Consider the following 22,602-nt stretch of genomic DNA (forward strand, 5'->3'; position numbering starts at 1 on the left):
CCATTTTATTAGCAGTATTTTTTACCCTTTTTTCCCTTTCTCTTCTTAAGGAATAACCTTTAAGATTTCATGTAATACTGGTTTAGTGGTGATGAACTCCTTTAGCTTTTTCATACCTGGGAAGATCTTTATCTGTCCTCTGATTCTAAAAGATAGCTTTATTGGGTGAATAATCTTGGTTGTAGGTCCCTGCTTTTCATCTCTTTGAAAGTTTTTTGCCAATTCCTTCTGGCCTCAAAGTGACTGCTGGGAAATCAGCTGACAGATCTTATGGGAGGTCCCTTGTGGGTAAATAACTGCTTTTCTCTTGCTGCTTTTAAGAGTCTCTGTCTTTAACATTTCACATTTTAATTATGATGTATCTTTGGTGTGGGCCTCTTGGTGTTCATCTTGTTTGGCATTCTCTGCACACCCTGGACTTGTATATGTATTTCCTTTACCAAATTAGGGAAGTTTTCCATCATTTTTTCACATATATTTTTAATTCCTTACTCTTTCTCCTTCTAGCACCTCCATGATGTGAATGTTAGTATGCTCGAAGTTGTCCCAGACATTCTTTATACTATCCTCATTTTTTGGATTCCTTTTTGTTTTCGCTGTTCTGATTGGATGATTTCTGCCTCATCTTCCAAATCTCTGCTTCATCTACTCCACTGCTGTTTCCCTGTAATAAATTCTTTACTTCAATGAACATACTCAATTAACTGGTTTTTTATATTTTCCAGTTCTGTTTTTGTTTTCGATCTCTTCACTGAAGTTTAAGTTCATCTGCTCTTCCCCTAAGTTGACTGAGAACCCTTATATAGCCAGTGTTTTGAACTCTTCATCTAGTAGATTTTTTTTAAAGATTAATTTATCTTTAGAGAGGGGAAGGGAGGGGAAAGACAAATATCAATGTGTGGTTGCCTCTCGTGCACCCCCTGCTGGGGACATGACTCACAACCCAGGCATGTGCCCTAGACTGGGAACTGAACCACCAACTCTTTAGTTCGCAGGCCAGTACTCAATCCACTGACCCACACCAGCTAGGGCATCTAGTAGATTTTTTTCTCCATTTTTTCCCATTTTCTGGAATTTTGTTCTTTCATCTAGGACATGTTTTTTGTCTCATTTTGGCTGCCTCCATGTTTGTTTCTCTGTTAGGTAGAACTGCTGTCTCCTGGGCTTGCGAAAGTGGCCTCATGCAGCATGTGCCTTGTGGGATCTAATGGCACAGCCTCCCTGTTCACCTGAGCTGGGCACTCCAGGTGCACCAACCCTCCACCACTGTGTGGGCTGTGTATATCCTCCTGTTGTAGTTAAGCCTTGACTGCCATTGACATGTCAATAGGAGGGGTTTACCCCCAGGCTGATCAACTGCAAAGACTAGCTGTGACGATGGTGGAGGATCAGCTGTGTAGGGACCCACTCCACAGGGCAAGACTTACTTAGTGGGGCTCTGGTGTCCACTGAGTCTACCTCTTGAGTGTGTCACATGTGGAGGTGGCTGGGTAGTGCTTTGACGTGGTCTGATGCTATGCACCGACTGCACTGGCTGTAAGGCTTCCAGAAAAGTGCAGGCCAAGGTCAGCCATGGCTTGTGTTCTGCCCAGGGTCACCTGGCATGAGCTACAAATGATCTGCAGGTGGGTACTACTTGTGCTTGGTTTGGAGGTGTGGTGAGGCCAAGCCGCAAACCAAGTCCAGCTGCTGCTAGTGCTACACCTGGGGCCACTGAGCGAGAGAGGAATGGGGCACACAGAGGCCAGATTCTGCTTGAGAAATTTTAGGAAAGTGTGAAGTATGAGCCAATATGTGTTGTTCATATGGAAAAGGCACTAGAAATAGCTTGGGTTGGCCTGCAAGTTGGGTGGGGCAGGGTCTCAAGGAATCACCAGGACAAACAGTGATAGGCAGGTTGATGAAGACTCAGATATGATACCCACCTGTCAGATCTGTGGTGGGAAAGCTCAGAAAAGGGACTGTTGCCTTGGTTAGTACTTGTCTCTGGGAAAAAGCTTCCCCTTCACTCACTTGATGCCTTTTGTACTGCTGCCCCAGTGCTGGAGCTCAGAGTGAGTGAGTCTGTGTAAGTCTATGTGTGGGCCCTTTAAGAGGAACTCCTGGGACTCCAGAAGCCCTCTTCTCACTCAGCCACAATCTCCACTGGTTGTTACAGCCAGAAGTTATGGTGACTTCTCTTCCTGGCACTGGAACCCAGGGCTGGGGCACCTGGTGTGGGGCTGAAACTGCTGGATCCTCAGGGGGAACTCCACAGCCAAGATATCATCCCCGTTTTTATCTACCATACGTGGTGTAGTATCAGGCTGTTCTGTGTCTCCACCCCTTGTACCAGTCTCAATGTGGCTTCTTCATATACTTAGTTGTAGTACTTCTATTCAGCAAGATATCAGGCAGTTGTGAATAATGGTGGTTTTGTAGTTTAGTTGTAATTCTGATGTAGTTGCAGAGGATTCGAGTAGCACATTTACCTATGCCACCATCATGACCAAAATCCATAATAGTAATATTTTAATGGCAGTTTCAAGCTATATTATGGTGTGTTATTCCTAGAAATCAATTCCAGTTAGAGCAGTACATAAAGGTGTTCAAAACTTGCATTACTCTCTTGTGAAAAAATATGACCTTTTCATAAAAATAGTTTTAACAATAAATTATTTTCTTTATAAAAGTATTGACAGAGCCCTGACCAGGTGGCTCAATTGCTTGGAGTATTCTCCTGTACACCAAAAGGTTGCAGGTTCAACCCCTGGTGAGGGCACATACCTAAGTTGCAGGTTCAATCCCTGATCAGGGTGCTTATGGGAGGCAATTGACTGATGTTTTTCTCTCTCTTGCCCTCTCCCCCTTTCTCTCTAAAAGTCAATAAAACATATCCTTGGGCTTGGGTGAGGATTAAAAAAAAACTATCAAGAGAGTAGTCATCTTATATTACCATTTCAAAGCATTAATGCTTTGGAGAACAACTGCTTAATGTTAACATTTCACAATGACACCATGGTTTTTTCTTTTTTTTAAATCCTCACCTGAGGATGTTTCTTTTGATTTTAGAGAGAGAGCAAGGCGGGGAGGTGCAGGGGGAGGGGGGAGGAAAAGGGTAGGATAGAAGGGGAGTGAGAAAGAAAATTGTTCAGCTGCCTCTAGTGCATGCCCTGACGGGGGCTTAAACTCACACCCGATGGATGTGCCCTAAATGGATATTGAAACCACAACCTTTTGGTGTCTTGGATGGTCCTCAAACTAAGCTACTCAGCCAGGGCACCAAGATGTTTTCTAATTGATAAAACTGTTGATTTTTGAAACAGGCTTAAGAACTCTGGTTAAACTTTGTCATAAGCCATTTTCAGGACAGCAATAGAGCTTTTTTTCTTGCTTTGTGATGTATCGTATACAGCATTTATTGGATACGCACATATTTCTCTAATAGAATAATGATGGTGAGTGTGATGAATGTGTGCTTAATAGGAATGCCATGTTTTGATATAAACGAATACAATCATTAGCTTACTTTTTAAAATAACTATTGACTCACATTTTGAAATATTAGAAATAAAACCGCTCTAGAAATAAAAAAGGAATGATCTACATTTATAATAAACGCCTTATCTTTTGAAGTAGTCACTGTAATTTATTGAACTAATAGAATATATAATACTTATAATAATAGTAGGATTATGTTTCAGCTACTTACTGAGACTCAACTTCTTGTTTAATTTCTTGCCATTCTCCATATGGGTTTGATTTTTTATGAGCTTTGGATTTTTCTTGATTTGAACCTGATGAATTCTGCTCTTGGATATTTTTTTCTTTCTGTTTTTCTGGTTCAGTTTCTTCAACATTATTTTTATTTTTTTCCTAAAATGTCAAAGCCAAGAAATAATACATTACCAGGATAGACACAAAATTTCTTCAACAGTCTTGTTATTGATTTATAATAATATGTTAACTCAATAGTTTAAATCTGCACATAACACAACAAATGTACATAAAAATAGTTAATGCTTGATTAGGTCTTTCATTATATCTAAAACATTAATACATTGTGGCCAAGGCTGATTTTAAAACAGAACATGATCTTATTAATGTTCTCCAGTTAAAGACATATACTAACCTTTTTTATCCTCTCTTCTCTTTCCTGCTTTCTCTCCTTACTTAGATATCCAACACTGACCTTCTTTTATACTGAGCTCCTTTTGAATTTAATGTCATATCATTGGACCCTTTTATACCCATTATCTATTTAAAGAACTTCCTCAAACTAATAGTCTTAACTGAAATCTGTCTTTATATTGAGTATGTTGCCATAACTTTAGTGTCCTATACAACTGGCAGCTATGCAAATTAGAAGACACACTCTGGAGGTACAAGCAGCTCCTATCGGAATCCCTGAGTAGGGGTGGTGCCTTTATGGTTCCCTATCATCTGGGATATCAAAACCCTGTGACCCAGTTTAACACATGGACCATGAACTAGGTCTCAGCCTCTTTGCAACTGCACAACTATGGGTGAAGTCCTGGGATACTATTATGTTTGCAATTCTTTGACCGGGTAATAACTTTTCCCCTCATGCTATTGGTAGCATAGGATTAGAAGTCAGAGTCCATTTTCTCTTACCAATCTTGATTGCTTCTAGGCCATGACTTTTAAAAAAAATTTTTTAACTAAGGTCATACATTATACTTCAATCGTCATGTAATAATGACTCCTCTTCTGAGGTTCATAACACTACCTTCTATACAGTTCTACTCTGTTCCTCCTCCTATGATTTAATGATCTCTGGCCATTACTCCCTTTCCATTGATAACTGTGGCAATTCTGGCATCATGCTCTCTTTATTCAAACTCTTATTGTCCTAGAGCTTAAAAATTCTCTAGCTTCAGTTCTGCAAGGTTCAAAACCAATGACTTTGGTCTTTACTGTACAGGCATACCTCAGAGATACTATGGGTTCAGGTGCATACCACTGCAATAAAGTGAGTCTTGTAATCTTTTTGATAATGGAGAGTCTTGTTTCCATGTTTTGTAAAACAAAAATCATCTGTGAAGTGCAATAAAGCTAGGTATGTCCGTTATTTCACCACCTAAATGATGTATATAATAGTATTATAAGTACTTTGTCCTTGGTTTATCTGTATTTTGCAATATTTTGTTTGTTTGAAATTAATAAAATTTGTCCCAGGTTGAATGCTGGTTTACCTAAATTTGACTATAAACATTGTAAGATGGCTACTGTAAGATCTTTGCTGTTGCTCCTCTACAAACTGGATACATTCCACACCCTAAGTTATACCAAGAGTTATAGGGTAGGCAGAGAAATTTCACGCAATGACGAGATCCTAGCTGTGGCCGCAAAATACCCTTTCTCTAGCATCCTTCATATTCCTTCACCTCTCAGGCAAGCAATCTCAATCAAGGCTTTGTGTCTTGTCTGCTTTGTCCCCTGGGATCCAAAGTGTTCCCGGAAAGGTCACAAAAGCAGGACCAGTAATACTATATAAATCTGTTTTTACTTTCCCACCATGGTTGGGCATTCAGCACCACCTGTCAATCCTCTTACTTGGTTCATTTCCTCTCCCATCCCAGCTCAGTAATTATTTCAATCCATTAATGTTGTCAAGCTCACCAAAGCTCCTCACTCTTAGCAAGCAATCTTGATTTCTATATGATTGAGTAAACTGTGACTAAATGGCATGACCCTTTCAATTTATTTCCCGATACAACTCATCCATAGTTATACCTTCTTATAGAAAAATAAAAACCTTACCTTCTTACAGAAAATGATTTTATGCCTTATTCAAGACCAATCTATTCACCAGCCCTTGTTGGTATTCCCTTTGTACATCCTTTGGGGTCCCTCTCAACAAAAACAGCACCACCACAAAGCTCTCATGATTAAGAGTCAATATGTACCTAACATCCCATCATCTAATTTCTACCTCATTTCATATCCAAACCATGTATAACTACATAATGAACCACTTTTTATTCCCCTGTAATCTGAGTTCTGCCATCCAAAACTGGTGAAACTACTATCAGGGAATCAAGGACTTCATTACTACAAAATTCAATGGACATTTTCTTTCTTTGGCTTAATTAATCCTTGATACTCTCAATTCCTTTCACTTCTGTGATATTAAATTCTTCTGCTTCTCTGCACCTTTCTAATCACTCTTTTCTCATTTAATCTTGTGGGCTCCTCTTTCTCTGCCTGTCACTTACATTCTCCAAGGTTATTTTCCTAGATTACTGCACCCATTCACTTAAATTCTCCAAGGTCATTTTCCTAGATTACTGCACCCATTCTGAGATTTGAATTACTGCCAGTATGATGATACTCAAATAGCATTTGTAGCCTACACTTTCAGACTTGCATGTTCAGACAGCTCTCTCACTGTTACAGAGGCAATTTAAGCTTAAAAGGTCTAAAAAATTTACTGTCTTACTAGCAAAGAGATAACAGTAAATGGTATAACTATTTACCAAAATATAGGTCTTGGTTTTATGTCTATTGCCTACCAGAAAACTGAAGAAAGTCTATAGAGCATTTTATAAAGTGATAAACCTTTATAAAGAATAAATCCAGAACCTACCTTAAACTTTATTTTTAGCTTTGGTATTTCTGTAGTGACCTCTATCTTTTCTGCTTCCTCTTCCCCATCAGAATCACTATGTGAATCTGATGATTTGGATTTTTCTAGGGCGTCAAGTGACTTTTCATTCACTTTACTAGAAAGCAGATCGCCAGAGTGTGGAATGAAATCATCAGGTTTTTCCCATCTGGATTCTATTCAACACATTTTAATCGTCATGTTATTTGGTTACCAACTCAATTCAGAAGTAATTCCTAATATAATGCTGTCACTTATTAAATGATAACACTGCATATATTTCATACCATCACTCGATCAAGAAAGCAATAAATAAAAGTTTTGTAAGCTCTTGCTCTTGTAGCTCTCAGAAGTTTATTTCAAACAATCTTGATTTACTAGATGTTATCAACTAAGCCCCAGTGGAAAGAACTAGGCAATACTTTCTAAGGACTACCACAATTTAACTGACACCAATTTCAGAAAATATATGTAACAATGAGCACACATCAGATTTCCTGGAATTTTTTACCACAAAGTTTTCCTGGGATGTTTACAGAGTGAAATCATACTGTAAAAATCTAAATGAATATAATTTGTCATTTTTATAGTAGGGGGAAAAACACAACTGAACTCTACTGCCACCCAGTGGTTTATTGGGCTTTTAGTAAAGTGACGGAATTTCTAATTATCCCGCAGTTATTCTCTTTTTAGTTTAATGAAAGGGAAAGGGATCCTAAAATTTACTGTTTAATTGGGACAGTTTTAAGAGCAGAAGGGGCTCTATTAATAATAACACTGGTCCAGACAAAAAATTAAACTGTTGAGGACAAATCAATATATACAGTCCCTTACTAATATAGGGTACTTTCAAGCACTAAAGAAAAACATTTCTTTTCTATGTCTCTATTTCGCATAAGTAACAAAAGAACTTTCAGGAAATAAACAGGCACTGTTTTGGGGAACTTTATAGACACCTGCTTCTCATGACCCCACAGAATACATGATTGTCTCTATTTTACTTGAGCAACTATAGAGGCTCAATGACTTGTCCACGATCATACAGCTTATAAGGGAAAGAGGCTGTGCACCTAGCTCACATCTCACTTTGGAACTACATTATATATTACTTAATCTCTATAAAGATCCAGTACCTGAACTGAGATGTAACCACTGCTATCATTGGGAGGGCCTTTCTTTCCTCCTAAAAGATTTAATGCTATGCAAAGAACTTAGCAAAACAAAAACCTGCTGAAGTCACACCAATATTATAGTTATTTTGTTAAGTGTAACTGCAGTGGAAATCAAACACAATTAATTGAAAGCAAATTTTATGAAGCTATATTAGATAAAATTTAAATTTGAAAAACTTAATAATTAGGTAACAATCAGGCATATTTTATAAATACATAACTGAAACATTATTAAACTGGTAAAAGTAAAAATTTCACAATCTCAGCCACTGCTAAAACAGTTTTGTATTTTAAAAAAGGAAAAGTCAATTTGAACTAGGTAATCTGTAAAGTACTTGCCAAGGTAATGATTCATGTCTAAAATAATCATGATAAAAATCAGTAATGGTAGAGAAAGTATAAATGACTTTTTAAATTTGTGAATGCCTGCCCTGGCTGGTATGGCTCAGTTGGTTGGAGTATTTTCCCATGCACCATCAGGCTACAGGTTCATTTCACAGTTGGGGTGTGTATGGAAGGCAACAAATCCACCTTCCTCTCCCCCTTCTCTCCCCGCTCCTCTCACCTCTCCCTTTATCTCTCTCTAAAAGCAATGCAAAAATGTTCTCAGGTGAGGATTTAAAAAAAAAGAATGCAGTATCCATTGAGGATTACAATGCATAGCACAGTATACTATATATAGAAATCCTTTTTCCAGCAATTTCACTACTGGGATTATATCCTAAGGAACCCTGAAACACCAATTCAGAAGAACCTATGCACCTCAATGTTCATAGCAGCATTATTTACAATAGACAAGTGCTAGAAATGAATGGATAAAAAAACTGATAAATTTACACAATGGAATACTACGCAGCAGAAAGGAGGAAGTCCTACCATTCATGATAGCATGGATGGAACCAGAGAATATTATGCTAAGTGAAATAAACCTGGCAGTGAAAGACAAATATCATATGATCTCACCTATAAGTGGAACCTAGTCAACAAAACAAACATGCAAGGAAGATAGAAATAGAGACATTGAAATAAAGAACAAACTGACAGTGATGAGAGGGTAAGACGAGGGGGACAATGGGGGAAAGAAGGGGAAGAGTCAAGGAACATGTATAAAGGACACATGGACAAGGACAAAGACAAAGGGGGGGCAAAGGGAAGGACTGAATGCGGAAGATGGGAAGGGGAGGATGTGGGCGAATAATGGCAGAAAAAAATGAGGGCAATTGTATCTGAACAATTAATTAAAAAAAAAACCTATTTCTGTCAGTCAAAAAAATCCTTTTTCCTTTTCCATTGTATTGTTTTTAAATTACCAAAAATAATACAAACTTGTTGTAAAAATAAGTTTATCACTATATTTACTAAAATTAATGCAGACGATTCATCAGAAAGTTAATATGCAGTTTCAGGTATAATTTTTGATAGTTAAGATAATCAAAGGTAATACTTACCTCCTGTTTCTGCATTGTAATAATAGGTATAACCATCTTCACTTAAAGCTTCTACCCAAACGGCCTTCAATGCTGTCTAGAGAGAGGAAAAAAACCACATCAACTGAAAACAATGTAGTGATATATTAAATAAGAAAGGCAGAATTAGCTACTCTTTCCCTTCCTCTTGAAATCTGGGAGTTATGGGTAGTGGTACCAATCATCTCCAGAAAGCCTGGTTTGTGTTCGTTTTAAGCCAACTATCAGGAAGAGAATGTGTCACCTTGAAAGCTAGAATAATTTTCCACAGATGGACAGGGGACATATAAATGGCAACTATATATATTTGTCCTGTAATGAGTTTTTGGAAAGATATCACTTCTAACCTCCACCCAGTCTTCTAACAAAAGGATTATAGGAAGAAGGAAAGAGGTTTGGGCTGGTGGAGCTTATTTGAAAGTAAACTTGCTTAGCCCTGACTGGTGTGGTACAGTGGCTTGGGCATCCTCCCACAAATTGTAAGGTCCCTGACTAGATTCCTGGTCAGGGCACATTCCTGGGTTGTGGACCGGGTCCCTGGCTGGGGGAGAGCGAGATGCAACCGATCAATGTTTCTTTTATACACTGATGTTTCTTTCCCTTTTTATTCTCCCTTCCCCTCTTTCTAAAATTAAAAAAAAAATCATTTTAAAAACAAAGTAAATTTTGCTTTAAAAACCTCTACAAAAACCCCAGAAGCCAATCACTTAAAAGAATAAAGCAAAGACACTATCAATGTACTTCAGTTACCTTTTTTAAGTTTCCTTGAAATCCTTCAGGTTTCTCCCACTGAGATGCTTAAAGCAAAATATATTGCATTTAGAAAATATTTTATCTTAAAAAAGGTTGAAAAAAATCCAATTTTGCAAAATTTTACAAGCTATTCAATATGTACAAAACACTAAGTTCTAAGTGATTATGATTATTATTTCTATAGAGTTAGAAATTGTGATTCTAAAGATCTTAATAATCACAATACTTATAGCCCAATGTTTGCTTCATGATTAACTCTGATCTCATTTCCTGCCTTCCTGAGCATTCTTAACTTCTTTTTCCTGGCTTTTCTTCTATCCATTCCTTTAATTTATGTACTATCCACTCACATTACTTTTGCTCTCTTCCTTCTCCTTGTGATCTCACATACTCCTAAAGTTAACATATTACCTACATTCCCAGCTTCAATTTATCTTTCTAACTCCCAACTCTAATAATCAATTTGCTACTGAAAACTGCTACATGAATTTTCTACCTCAATATAACTAAAAGTGAATTACTTACTATCCCACTTAATTTACTGTTTCCATATTTCATATCTCAGTAAAGAGCACCATCATCTTTCCAGTCTTCCATGATATGGCCTCAATCTATTTTTTCAGCCTCTTTCTTCTGCCATGACATCTTCAAAGAACCTGATGCTTTACTTCCACCAGTTAAGTCTATTTCCCAAACTTTCAAATCTCTTTTAGAGTCATATTGCTCTGCCTATCTGGAATGCCTGCTGTACCTCTCCTAACAAACTACTGCAATCTTTTTCAATCAAAATGCTAATGGAGTGTCTGCACTGTGCCAGGCACTGTGTTAAGTGCTAGGGATACAAATGGTATGACATCATTCCTGACATCTTCATTTTAACTTATCACCTCATAAGTAATTTCTGTGATAATCCCTCAGATCCACATAATCACAATTAATTCCTCATTATTTTTGCTCCCATATAGCCTTAATTACATCTCTATTATATTATAGCTCTTCAATATTCCTCCTTGTATCATGCTTAGTTGTTTATTTCTGATACTAAATTTTATGTTTCCGGAGAGTAAATGTATAACAAATTCATTTATTTATGCCAGAATTTATATGGAATAAAAATCCCAAATACATTTAGTTTTAAAGGAAAATAAAAAGGTATTTCTGATACTCTTACCAAGAAATATTATTGTGTACTTTATCAGATATGGACATCCAAGGCATTAATGGGGGGGGGGGGGGGGGCTACTTTACTAGGTCATCAAGATAGCCACACAAAAAGAAATCAGTTTCTGGTTCCCAGTCTGCTTTTGGATAGAAAATCTCTTCTACAGAATTTTATTTTAAGGACCCCTGCAATTTGTGAAGTGGATCTGAAATACCTTAATTCCATGTAAAATGCTTTATTTACATGTAGTTCATTGTTTTAGAAGGTTTTATTGAGAAAATATAAAGCTTCAGTTTATTTGCAAGGAACCCCTTATTAAGGCTTAGTTAAAAACTAACTACGACACTGAGTCACTATGAGAAGGGTAACTTTTTAAAGGGAACATAGTTTTTTCTTTTAACCATTATGGCAAAAAGTATTTATGTCTTTCGCTGTTTAAATATTCCAATATTAATGAAAAGTCTAAAGACAAAATAAACCATCAGGTATCATTCTCTACAGTTCTATGCCTACATGACTTACCTCCTGTGATAAGATCATAATAGTAATGGTAACCCTCAGAAGTTATGCCTTCTACCCATCTTCCCTTTGAAGGTTCTTTTTTCCTTTTCTTCTTTTCTTTCTGCTGATTTGATGCAGTGGTGGGTGGGGTAGTGCTAGTTTCTGGTGATATGCCTGGCTGTGATATTTCTAGAAGAAAGACAAGAGAAGGGTGAAATAGATAACGTAACTCTCGCCCCCCCTCCACCTAAGGACAAAACGTTAATAATGTTATTCCCATAAAAAATGTGGTAAGATTTTTTTGGGAAATTGACACATTATTATAAAGTTCATGTGGAAAACTAAACATGCATCAGCATGTAATTTCAGGACAATTACAAAAAAGAAGTGAATGAGAAATCTAGTGCTACCAGGTATTAAAACTTATTCTAAAGCAATAGTAAAAAAGACCAACAGTATAAAACCGATCCAGGAACAGGCAAACATGTGACTGAAACAGAACAGTACAGAACTAGCTCCAACTACAGATTGCTGGTGTTTCTTACTAGAAAAAAGGAGAGATCATTTAATAAATGATGTTGGACTAACAGGCTAATTATTTGGAAGAAAGTTAAGGTATTTCAAATTCACTTCACAAACTGTAAGGGTTCTTAAAATATTCTATGGAAGAGATTTTTCTATCCAAAAAGCAGACTGGGAAGCAGAAACTGATTTCTTTTTTGTGTAGTTATCTTGATTGACCTGGTACCTCCAATATTTTTATACCAATATAAATTTCAGATCAAAGATATTTACAAAAAGAACACAAAGTAAAACAATGTTAAATTTTACTACAAAGAAGTTCAAATATTCTGTATGGTAAAAATAAAAACAAAAATATATACACAAGAAAAACAAATGACAAATATTTATAAAAAATATGGCAGAAGATGTAATTTTCCTAAATCCCTTTTAAATCCAATAGTGTAATAGAAAAATGGGCAAAGGGTACAAATGTAATTCAGAAAATTAACACTTACCTTCACTAATATTCAAAGATATACAAATAAATGTGATTTTTTTGCATTAGATGAATACATACTGAAAAGAATAACCAAATCCAGTGTTAGTCTAATCAATGGGTGTGAAAAAATAGGTAGTTTTTATGGCTTTACTTTTTTCTAAAGAACTAGCCAGTTATTCCCAAAACCAGTTAATAAATTAATTTCATTCTAGGAAAAGTATAAACCTTGGAGACATTACTGAAGATAGGTTGGTATTAACTATTAATGTATAAAATATATTCAGCTTTGATTCAGCAATCTCACTTCTACAGGGATTTACTTCTAAAGTAAACTTACAGGGATAAATGTGAAAACACACATACCTGAGGATGTTCTGAAGCATTCTAACAATTAAAATCTCTAAGCAACCTAAATGTTAATGTGGAAGAATTTAATAAAATAAATTTTGGTATTTTTATGGCATTTTATACCCTTTATTAAACACCATTACAAGCAGTCATTTTCAGCTAAGAAAAAAAAGATGAAAAATAGCCAACACAAGAGCCACCTGGTGTGAATGAATCAAAATGATACCTATTGCCCTGGCTGGGTAGTTTAGTTGGTTGGAGCATCATCCCATATACCAAAGGACTGCAGGTTCAACCCCTGGTTGGGGTACATACAGGAAGCAAATGATCGATTAATCTCACATCAATATTTCTTTTTCTCTTTTTCCCTTTCTTTTACTCTAAAATCAATAAAAACATATTCTCAGGTAAGGATTAACATTTATTTTTTTCTTTATATCTATTTGTCAGATTGATAAAAATATATTTTTTGGTGTGCTGCAGAATTTTAGTAATTAGGTTATGTATTCCATAAAATGAAAAAGGTGAAAATCACTGGCATAGAGTAATGAATACAGTAAAAAATATTGCACAATTAGATAATGTGATAAACATCACTACAATGATGATGGTATTACAATATATAAGTGTATCAAAGCAACACATTGTATACCTTGAATTTATGTTTACATCAAATATATTCAATTAAAAAATCAAAAAGAAAAAAATCATCTATCTTCTAGCAATAGTCAGTTAATTTGTAATTTGTCCACAAAAAGCCAATTCGTTGTTATTCAACCACATAAACAAACATGATCTATATGGTTTTTACCATATAGATAAAGTGAACTATATAGTTATAATGCAATGCCTTAAAAATATTTTATTTTTAGAGAATGCAGAAGGGAGGGAGAAAGGGAGAGAAACACTGATGTGAGAGAGAAACTTCAATCAACTGCCTCTCATACTTGCCCTGACTGGGGACCAAACCTGCAACCAGGCATGTACCCTGACTAGAATCAAACCAGCAGCAACCTTTTGCTTTGCAGGATGGTGGCCAAGCCAACCAACTGAGCCACACTGGTCAGGGCACAATGCCTATTTTTTAATAAATAGATTCTTTTAGCCAAATAATTAGAATACCTAAAAAACTGAAATGTCTCTGAAATGAGACATTTGACCTAAGACAGAACTAAGACAGACCTAAGACAGAACCACTGACCTAAGACAGAACTAGCATTAAATAACTACCAAGGTCATTTAGTTGTCATGAATGGAGGTGTTAAAATATGAAGCTTTAAAAACAAAACAAAAGTGTTATGTCCCCTAGAGCAAGGGATATAAAGGAAAGAATAAACAAATGGGACTTCAACAAAATAAAAAGCTTCTGCACAGCTAAAGAAAACATCAGCAAAAATCAAAGAGAACCAAGCATATGGGACAATATGCTTTCCAATGATACATTGGACAAGAGTTTGATCTTCAAAATATACAGAGAACTCACATGACTCCACTGCAGGAAGATAAACCACCTAATTAAAAAAACAGGCTGGGATGGTGGTAAAGGGCAGAAAACTGTACTTGAACAACAACTAAAAAAAAAACAATGGGCAAAGGACCTCGACAGACACTTCTCCAAGGAGGACATACAGAGGGCCCAGAGACATATGAAAGCATGCTCAGCATCACTAGCCATCAGAAGGATGCAAATGAAAACCACAATGAGATACCACTTCACACTGGTCAGAATGGCCATCATAAACAAAGCAACAAACAACAAGTGCTGATGAGGTTGTGGAGAAAAGGGAACCCTAGTGCACTGTTGGTGGGAATGTAGACTGGCGCAGCCACTGTGGAAAACAGTATGGAATTTCCTCAGAAAACTAAAAATGGAACTGCCTTTTGAACTGACAATTCCACTGCTGGGATTATACCCTAAGAATCCTGAAACACCAATTCCAAAGAACCTATGCACCCCAATGATCATAGCCAAGTGTTGGAAACAGCCTAAGTGCCCATCAGTAAATGAATGGATCAAAAAACTATGATACATTTACACAATGGAACACTACACAACATAAAGAAAGGAGGAGCTCCTACCCTTTGCCATAGCATGGATGGAACTGGAGAACATTGTGCTAAGTGAAATAAGCCAGGTGGTGAGGGACAAATACCATAGGATCTCACTTGCAAGTGGAACCTAATCAATAAAACACACAAGCAAGCAAAATATAACTAGAGACATTGAAATAAAGAACTGACAGTAACCAGAGGGGAGGTGGGAGGGGGTAATGGGGTGAAAAAGGGGAAGGGTCATCAAGAAACATGTATAAAGGACAAAGGGACAAAGCCAAAGGTGGGTAGGATTGAGGGTGGCAGGTGGGGATACCTGGGGAAGGGAGAAGGTGTGGGTGGAAAAAAAAATAAAAGGAAATCTTGCAATGTCCTTATCACACAACTGTTAATTAGCAACATACAGTCTGTGTTGGATTTTTGGATTAATAAATATCTACACAATGGGGGGAAAAAACCAATTGGTGGCACTTTAAAAGTCTTTTCAAAAATAAAATTCTAAAAAAATTTTTAAAAAGGAATCTATCAATGGTATGACTATGTAAAAAATAAAAAAATTTAATGGTAATTCATAGTCAAATTCTGAATGTTTAGAAAGAAAATTAATTCTCAAATAAAAGCTCTCTTCCAGAAATGTGGGTCAAACGTATTTATTGGTGACCTATTAAAAGAATTTGTGTAAGAAAAAAAAAAGCAAAACAATGGGGCACAAGCTCTCTCCTAGTCTAAATAGTGCAATGATTCCTAGGAAAAGCACTCAGAATATAACCTGAGTGTATAACCTTCTCATGGAAACAATAAAAGCTAACTTAGCATGACCTCTGATGTTACTTTTAAAACACAGTGGCTGTTCTTTTTACCTGACTCTAAGCCAAGCCTTTTCAAATCCTCTTGGTATGCTTTCAGGGCAGCTGCCTCCATTGCCGCAAACTCCTTTGATGCCTTTTCTTCTTCCTTTGCCTTATCCAGGCTTTTCTGTTTAATCTAAGACATATACAGTAAAAGCTAGATAAAAAACTGATATTTACATAGCAAAATTGTCAAAGAAAGAATCAAACTAAATTACCTCACTGATCCGCTTTGCCACATTTTCCTTATGATTCTTTCCTCTTTCATGAAATTCAACACTCTTGAAAAATGAAAAGAAAAAATACAAAGGAAAACTACATAAACATCATAATGTTCACAGTAAAGTAACAGCAAAATTGGGAATGGAACATAAAATTAAAACTAAAATGACTGGTAGAAAAGATAAAATATAATTTTAGTGCAAATTGGCCCTTTTTATCAAATGATGTTACAGAACTGAACTACATTATTTATTATTACACCCACTGACTAGGTCTTCTTTAGTGCTTAAAATAAAGTACAGTGACCATATTAATGGAGAAAAATACAAGGTACACTTGATGACTAATCTAGTGAACTCAACTGTAATGAGGACTCAAACGACATGAAGCCAAAAGAGAAGTGGAAAAACATCTTAACTTTAAGAAACACCTCTCAACATAAAATGTCAAAACCTGTAGGTGTATAGAATTTATACTGCTCTATTTGCCACATTAGGACAATTAATAATGATCCTTAGAACCATTTTCCACTAAATTGGGAGAAAAGTAGACATTAAAAAATTTATCCTAAAAATAGTAAACAAATGCTTTTATATAATGTGGTAATGGTATAAAATGTAAAACTTTTATGCAGGGCAATTTGGAACTATCTATCTAAATTAGGTTGCTAAAATAGAGAAGGAAAAAAGCTCCCTAAAAATTAATGTGGAGAGAGCTCCAGTATATACTGTTCAATTAAAACAAAACAAAACAAAAACTATGGTGTAGAACAGTGTATATATCATGCTACCTTTTATGTACATTGGAATAAGAACCTATATATACACGGAATAAAAACCTGTACCTATATCCATATAGAAACAATAGAATGATACACAAGAAAATTAGAAAAAGTAATAACCTTTATACGGAAAAGTAGTAATCTATGAGGAATGACGGTAAGTTGGATGAATGGGGACAAAGGTGGTTGAGTAAATGTTATTATCTATTTAAAACAGCCAGAAATGCTCCCTATGGTTGTATGCAATGAGAATTATTTGGTAAACTTTGTAAAAACAAATTTTGTGAAATCTTACACAATGCATTAGCTGAGCTATTCTAAAATATCACTGTGAATTTCTCTTTAAAAGTGTGACTTTTAAGGTAAATGGTTCATCCTTTATTTTTCATATATTAATTTTCCTAAAATTGATTATACCCCACAAAGACTATTATAGGCCCATTCAAAAATAAATTAATTTTGTTTCTAATTAATGGTTACATTCATGTGTATTAGCAAATCAAGGAGATAAAGAAAGACTATCCTAGAGGAATTTTATATTCTACCTCACTCAAAATCCATTAAACTTCTTGGGTACCTTTAAATAAGGGCAACTATTGGTGATTTGTGTAGGTTTTAAAATCTTTGGCATTTATTTATTTGTAAGGGCAGTCTAAGTCAAAAAAGATAGTCAAGAACTTTAGCAACTATTCAACAAGACCCAAAACAAAACAAAACCCAAAAGAAAATCATCACCCAACTCTCTGTAGACAAAATGTCTACCGAACAAAAGAACATTGTTACAGACAGGGCTACCATTCTTTTTTTGCACCCAGTTCTACCAAGTAAAAAGGATATGTATATGCAACATATTTCAAAAATACCCTAGTGTGTAAGTACTATGTACCTGCATGAGAAGGGTTAAAAAAAGCAATAATGCTGCTTTTTATGTCTTAAAAGCTGAAACTAGACTAAAAAATACAGTAATATAACTTGCTTAATAGAGTTGCTACTTTCATATTCCATGACAGGAGTCATGATGTTCTTTCAAATTTATGCATTTATAGACATAAAGCTCTGTATTAAATATATTTAATTATCTCTAGCAAAAAACTAGAAAAACTACAGTGTTTCTTTTTACATATTAAGTAAGGGCTTTCCACTTGTACCTGTTACAAACACCATCAGAGCTAGATATTTCACAGACATAGATGAGATTACCCACTTGATGTTCATTTCCTGATTAGGAAATTAGGAATTCCTGATTAGGAATTAGACTGAGGGTCATAGTGAAATAATTGGGCTTAATAAATATATAATCAAATTTAGGCTGATGAAAAGAAAGCAAGCACACAGGGGTTTCCTACAAGGAATGAAAATATAATAGAAATCTTTCAATGTTTTGAAAAATCTAAAGCAATGTATATGAAAATGGTTTGTAAACTCGAGTTTGGATCAAAAAGGTACACTTCACATAAATACATTATCAGAATCTCTAATAGTGGAATTATCATACAGGCCTGTTGTCCGCTATCCAGCACTTGCAGTAATCACAAAATTTCTTTGGTTGTGACTTCCAGTAGTCTGCCCTGAAAAAGGGAAAAACAAGTCTAAGCTTACTTATAACTTAAAAAGTTAAAACTTTACATGCTTTACATTTTATTAGACTTTGAAATGTAAGTCTTTGCTACCTGACTGAAGCAGTCAAGTGAAATTGTCGCCAGTGGAGAAGACAAGTCTGCACTGGGTTTAAAACTCCCTCTTTTTTTAATGTCATCAGTGTAAAGAAATAACAAACATCTGAGAGAAGGTTTATCTTTTCCGTTCCGTTTTCTGGCATTTTGAGAGGTTGTTGTAATGGAGGCCTGAAGAAACTCATCAAGTTTACCTTAAATCAAATTAGTTCCACCAAAAGAACAAACAAAGCCCAAGATTCCTCTGGTGGGAGACTGTGGGTCCTCAGAGACCATCAGTTAATACAATTTGTTCTTGAGCCTCAGGGCAAGAGAGAGTTCGAAAAGCCAAGGGACCTCTCAGTTGGCAAGACAAGGAAAAAAAAAATCATTAACCGGGACTGGCCGCGTCTAGTGAACGGAGGAGTCAGTGGTGGCCACAGCCCAATTCTCAAGTTTCACAATACCCCAAGTTTCAAGCACTGCAGAAACCAAAAGGCTGCTGGCGACCACCGACTGTGTACGTGGAAGGAGCGCTCCGTCGTTTCGAGACGGAGCCGTCCAACTTCAACTGTCCACTAATCTCCCTCCCATCCTCTGTTTTCCCAGGGCACTCTATGAGGCAGCACTTCCACCCCGCCCAGAGAACCCAAGCAGCCGGTCCCGGATCGGTCCCGAGCGAGTTAAGGGCTCATCCGTCACGCCTCCTGCCAGGGGGCGGGGGCGGAAAGGGGGCTAGGGGCGGAGGGAAAGACCCAGCAGAGAAAGGGCCACTCGGAAAAACAACACATCCTTGTTCAGAGGCTGAGATCCAACTCACATGACTGGACCAGCCGCTCCGCGCGTCGCCCCCGGGTCCGGCTCAAGTTGGCGTTCCTCACGCGGGGCGAGAAGCAGCGGGGCCAGGAGCCGGGCCAGGAGCAAGGCCCACCCAAGCTTCCGAGCCCCAACACCGCCGTCCTACCCCTGGGTCAGGGTTCCACGGTTCCCAACTACGGGTGCTCAGACTACTCAATCCGCGTTCAAAAATCTCCTCCTCGTCCCCTCCCCCTACAGGGGAGGTACTCCGGACTCCTGAGAGGTGGGGTCAGTATAAAGCGGTTGAGGTCATTGAGAAGGGGCAAAAGCGCGACGGGACTCAAGCTGAAGGCCCGGGACCTGAAACCTCAATTGCCCGCGTCCTCCCGCCTTCTCTCTCTCTCACCCTGGGAACCTCTACGTCCACCCTTCTAGGCTCGCTGGCTTGGGGCCAAGGAGCTCGCGCGCCGCCTTCGTCCCGAACGCAAACAGCTGTTCCCCGAGACGTCGCCGCCCTCAACTTTTGCCAAGTACTCCGCACGCACTTTGCCCAGAGGAGCAACCTGGACCTGTAGGCTGGGTGGTGTTGGTAGAGTTAAAAAAAAAAAAAAAAAAAGTGAAACAGCTGGTTTCGGGCCGCGAGTTGCTGGACTTTTCCTCAGAACTTTCCTGAGGCGGCGGAGCGGACGTACTCCCTTTCCTCGACGCCCGCGCGCTGCGTCGGGGCTTGTTCCCCGGCTCTGGAGCTTGAGGGTTGCGGCGGGAGCGGTTCGATTGGCACTGAGGCGGCGGCGCTGGTAGCAACGACAGGAGGTGGGGAGGAGGCACCGTGGCAGGGACGCTTGTCAGGTGAGTCAACAAGGCACATTCAACAGCACTTCCCATATGGTCTAGCGGTTAGGATTCCTGGTTTTCACCCAGGCGGCCCGGGTTCGACTCCCGGTATGGGAATGTTAGAAGTTTTTTTTTTATTTTAAAGGTTTGGGCAACTAACATTTTATTTCTAATGATTGGCTCCCTTCCCACCCCACAACGAGTGACTTTGTGGAAAACGAGCCTTCATGCACTTCTCACTTGTGCCTTGACTGGGGCTGTGGCTTTGGGAGTCACGAGTACTGCGCCGGGCAGACTGGAGGAGCTTCTGCGCTGCGCTGCCTCTCTCTCCGCCGGGGGCTGGCAGGGCTGGGTAGCCAGGAACAAGTTTCACTTTCCCCGGGCTTTCCTCTCGCCACTCCGGCCCCCAGCCATCCTTTTCCGAGCGCTCGGGAGGTGTTGATTAACTCCAGCCTCGCCTTATCTCCTCCCAGCGCGCTCCTCTGGCCCACGGTTTCCTCCGCCTACCCCCTCCAACAGTCGCTAGAGAAGGGGGGACGTTTGCCCCCTAGCCTCGGCGCCCCGGAGTCCGCGCTCTGCTAGCAGCCCTTGATAACTCCTCGCTGGGTAGTAATGAGAACTCTCACCCACCCCCGACACAAAGCAGCCTTCCAGGGGCCGCTTGCCCCGGGCTGGCGCGACTTCCCCGCTTGGCGGCGCGGCTAGCCTGCTAGCCAGAGTGCCCGCGGGCTCGCTTTCGCAGTCGCGCAGCTGCCAGTCACCGTGGCGTAAGCCGCGCAGCTGCCAGTCACCGTGGCGTAAGCCGCGCGTCCGCCCGGGTCTGCTGCAGCACGTGAGCCCTGCTAGCGACTACGTCCCAGCTTGACAAGGGCGCGCTAGCTTCAGTTCACAAGTACCTCAGGCTTTTTACTTGGGAAGGCCTCAGGGGAGGGGAATCCTTTTTCCCCCTTTTTTCTTTTAAAAACTACAAAACATACACATATACACACGGGCTGCGGAGAAGAAAAATAACATTACGATAAGATGTGTTGAAAAAAGAAAATTGACTTCAAAGTGTGGGTCTAACGCCTTGAGCACCGATGATAGAAAACTCTGGGGTGGAGGTGGGGCTTCGAAGAGAATATTGGCCGGAGACTGGGAGGGGATGTTACAACAAAGTTTCACTGTATTTTTAAATATAGAAGCCTTGTGTTTATTACGAAGAAGGGGTAGCTGTGTCAGCAGCATGTGAGTTGTAAATGAAACAAAAGCGTTATCTTGAGTGCAAGCTGAAGTTAGAAAATGGGGCGAGCTATATAATGTTTAGTCTATTGGGCCTCTGAGAACAAATGAAGGAAAAAGTGGCTCTTGTGCAGGGTTTCTGGTCAGTGCCAATATTAAGAACAGAGGCCCCATGTTTTTTGGTTGTTAATATGTGCATTCCCAAACTGTTTTATAGTTTTAGCTGCACAGTGAATTTTGACTTAATTTAACATGAAATTCATGATGGAGGATTAATCATGTTTACACTATAAACCTCCACAACTAAAGTTTTTAAATGATCTGTATTAATTCAAATGTTTGAACATGTGATCTATACCAAGTAGCACTAGATGCTTTAGAGAATACAGGATAAATTAGTATATTTTGGTCCTTGTTATTAGTTATATGACCTATGTAGATCTTTCACCTCTGTGATCTGGGATTAAGGCTACAGATTCTTGATAATGCATAACACCCACAAACTTTTTTGAGAAGTTCTTAAATAGGTTATGAGAGTGGAAAAGTTTCATTTAAATAGTGGAGTTATGTAATAATTAAGAAACCATTTACTAAAGAATTATATCCGAATTTGGAAGAAAAGACTGCTCTGCCTTAATTGCTTAATTATTGACCTTACATTTTAAAATAACTTGGTTATCATATGGTACTTTTACCAAATGGTGCTAAAGTGGATGTGATTTTCCACTGAGCACCCACTAGTCGCAAAAAGTTTTACTATGTGTACTTGAGGGTATGCTGAGAGGAGTGGTTTGGTGACAATGGTTCTGTCCAAAATGCAGCTTCCTGTAGTGCTGTACCAGACAGCGTTGCGTCAGGCAGCTTCTGATTTGTGGAAGTGCTGCAGGAGCACAGAGAGGGGAAATCAGTTCTACTCTGGGTTGAGGACGGGAGAGGAGACATGGAAGGGAGAGTGTTTGCCTGGACCTTGAACTGGTTGGATTTCTCCTGATGGAGAATGTGAATCATAAAGCTGAGGTGGAGGAGCAAGTATGAGGCTGGCAAGTAGTCTGGTTCTGCAGGAGCACACAGTGCCTGGAGTTAGAGCCATTGGAGATGAAGCTGGGACTAGGTAACAGGTTCTTTTATCAAAGGTGTGACATTTATGTCACTAGAGTTTTAAGAACTTTTTTGTCTCTTTGA

The 22,602-nt window shown here is 38.4% G+C and overlaps 2 protein-coding genes and 1 non-coding gene across 4 annotated transcripts in view; 2 read left to right on the forward strand and 1 right to left on the reverse strand.

The window, feature by feature from the left end:
• The window catches only part of WBP4 (WW domain binding protein 4), a 29,284-nt gene extending 9,765 nt beyond the window's left edge, over positions 1 to 19,519 (reverse strand). The window contains exons 1-9 of the mRNA XM_045839011.1: positions 19,388 to 19,519; positions 18,411 to 18,483; positions 16,131 to 16,193; positions 15,925 to 16,048; positions 11,683 to 11,850; positions 9,996 to 10,042; positions 9,228 to 9,303; positions 6,590 to 6,783; positions 3,692 to 3,855 (exon numbers count right to left, since the gene is read on the reverse strand). Coding sequence (XP_045694967.1) covers positions 3,692 to 3,855; positions 6,590 to 6,783; positions 9,228 to 9,303; positions 9,996 to 10,042; positions 11,683 to 11,850; positions 15,925 to 16,048; positions 16,131 to 16,193; positions 18,411 to 18,483; positions 19,388 to 19,389 — 911 coding nt within the window. The 5' untranslated portion in view covers positions 19,390 to 19,519. The remainder of the gene's footprint in view (positions 1 to 3,691; positions 3,856 to 6,589; positions 6,784 to 9,227; positions 9,304 to 9,995; positions 10,043 to 11,682; positions 11,851 to 15,924; positions 16,049 to 16,130; positions 16,194 to 18,410; positions 18,484 to 19,387) is intronic.
• Positions 19,520 to 20,091: 572 nt separating this feature from the next.
• Positions 20,092 to 22,602, forward strand: part of ELF1 (E74 like ETS transcription factor 1) — a 125,662-nt gene continuing 123,151 nt past the window's right edge. For both annotated transcript variants that reach the window (XM_045839004.1, XM_045839009.1), the window contains exon 1: positions 20,092 to 20,214. The gene's annotated coding sequence lies outside the window, so the exon portion shown is untranslated. The remainder of the gene's footprint in view (positions 20,215 to 22,602) is intronic.
• On the forward strand, positions 20,245 to 20,316 carry TRNAE-UUC. Its single transcript has one exon. It is a non-coding gene; the product is annotated as a tRNA-Glu (tRNA).

The sequence above is a fragment of the Phyllostomus hastatus genome, unplaced genomic scaffold, assembly GCF_019186645.2.
Source record: "Phyllostomus hastatus isolate PE091 unplaced genomic scaffold, TTU_PhHast_1.1 phas_contig_29, whole genome shotgun sequence".
NCBI classification, from domain to species: Eukaryota; Metazoa; Chordata; class Mammalia; order Chiroptera; family Phyllostomidae; genus Phyllostomus; species Phyllostomus hastatus.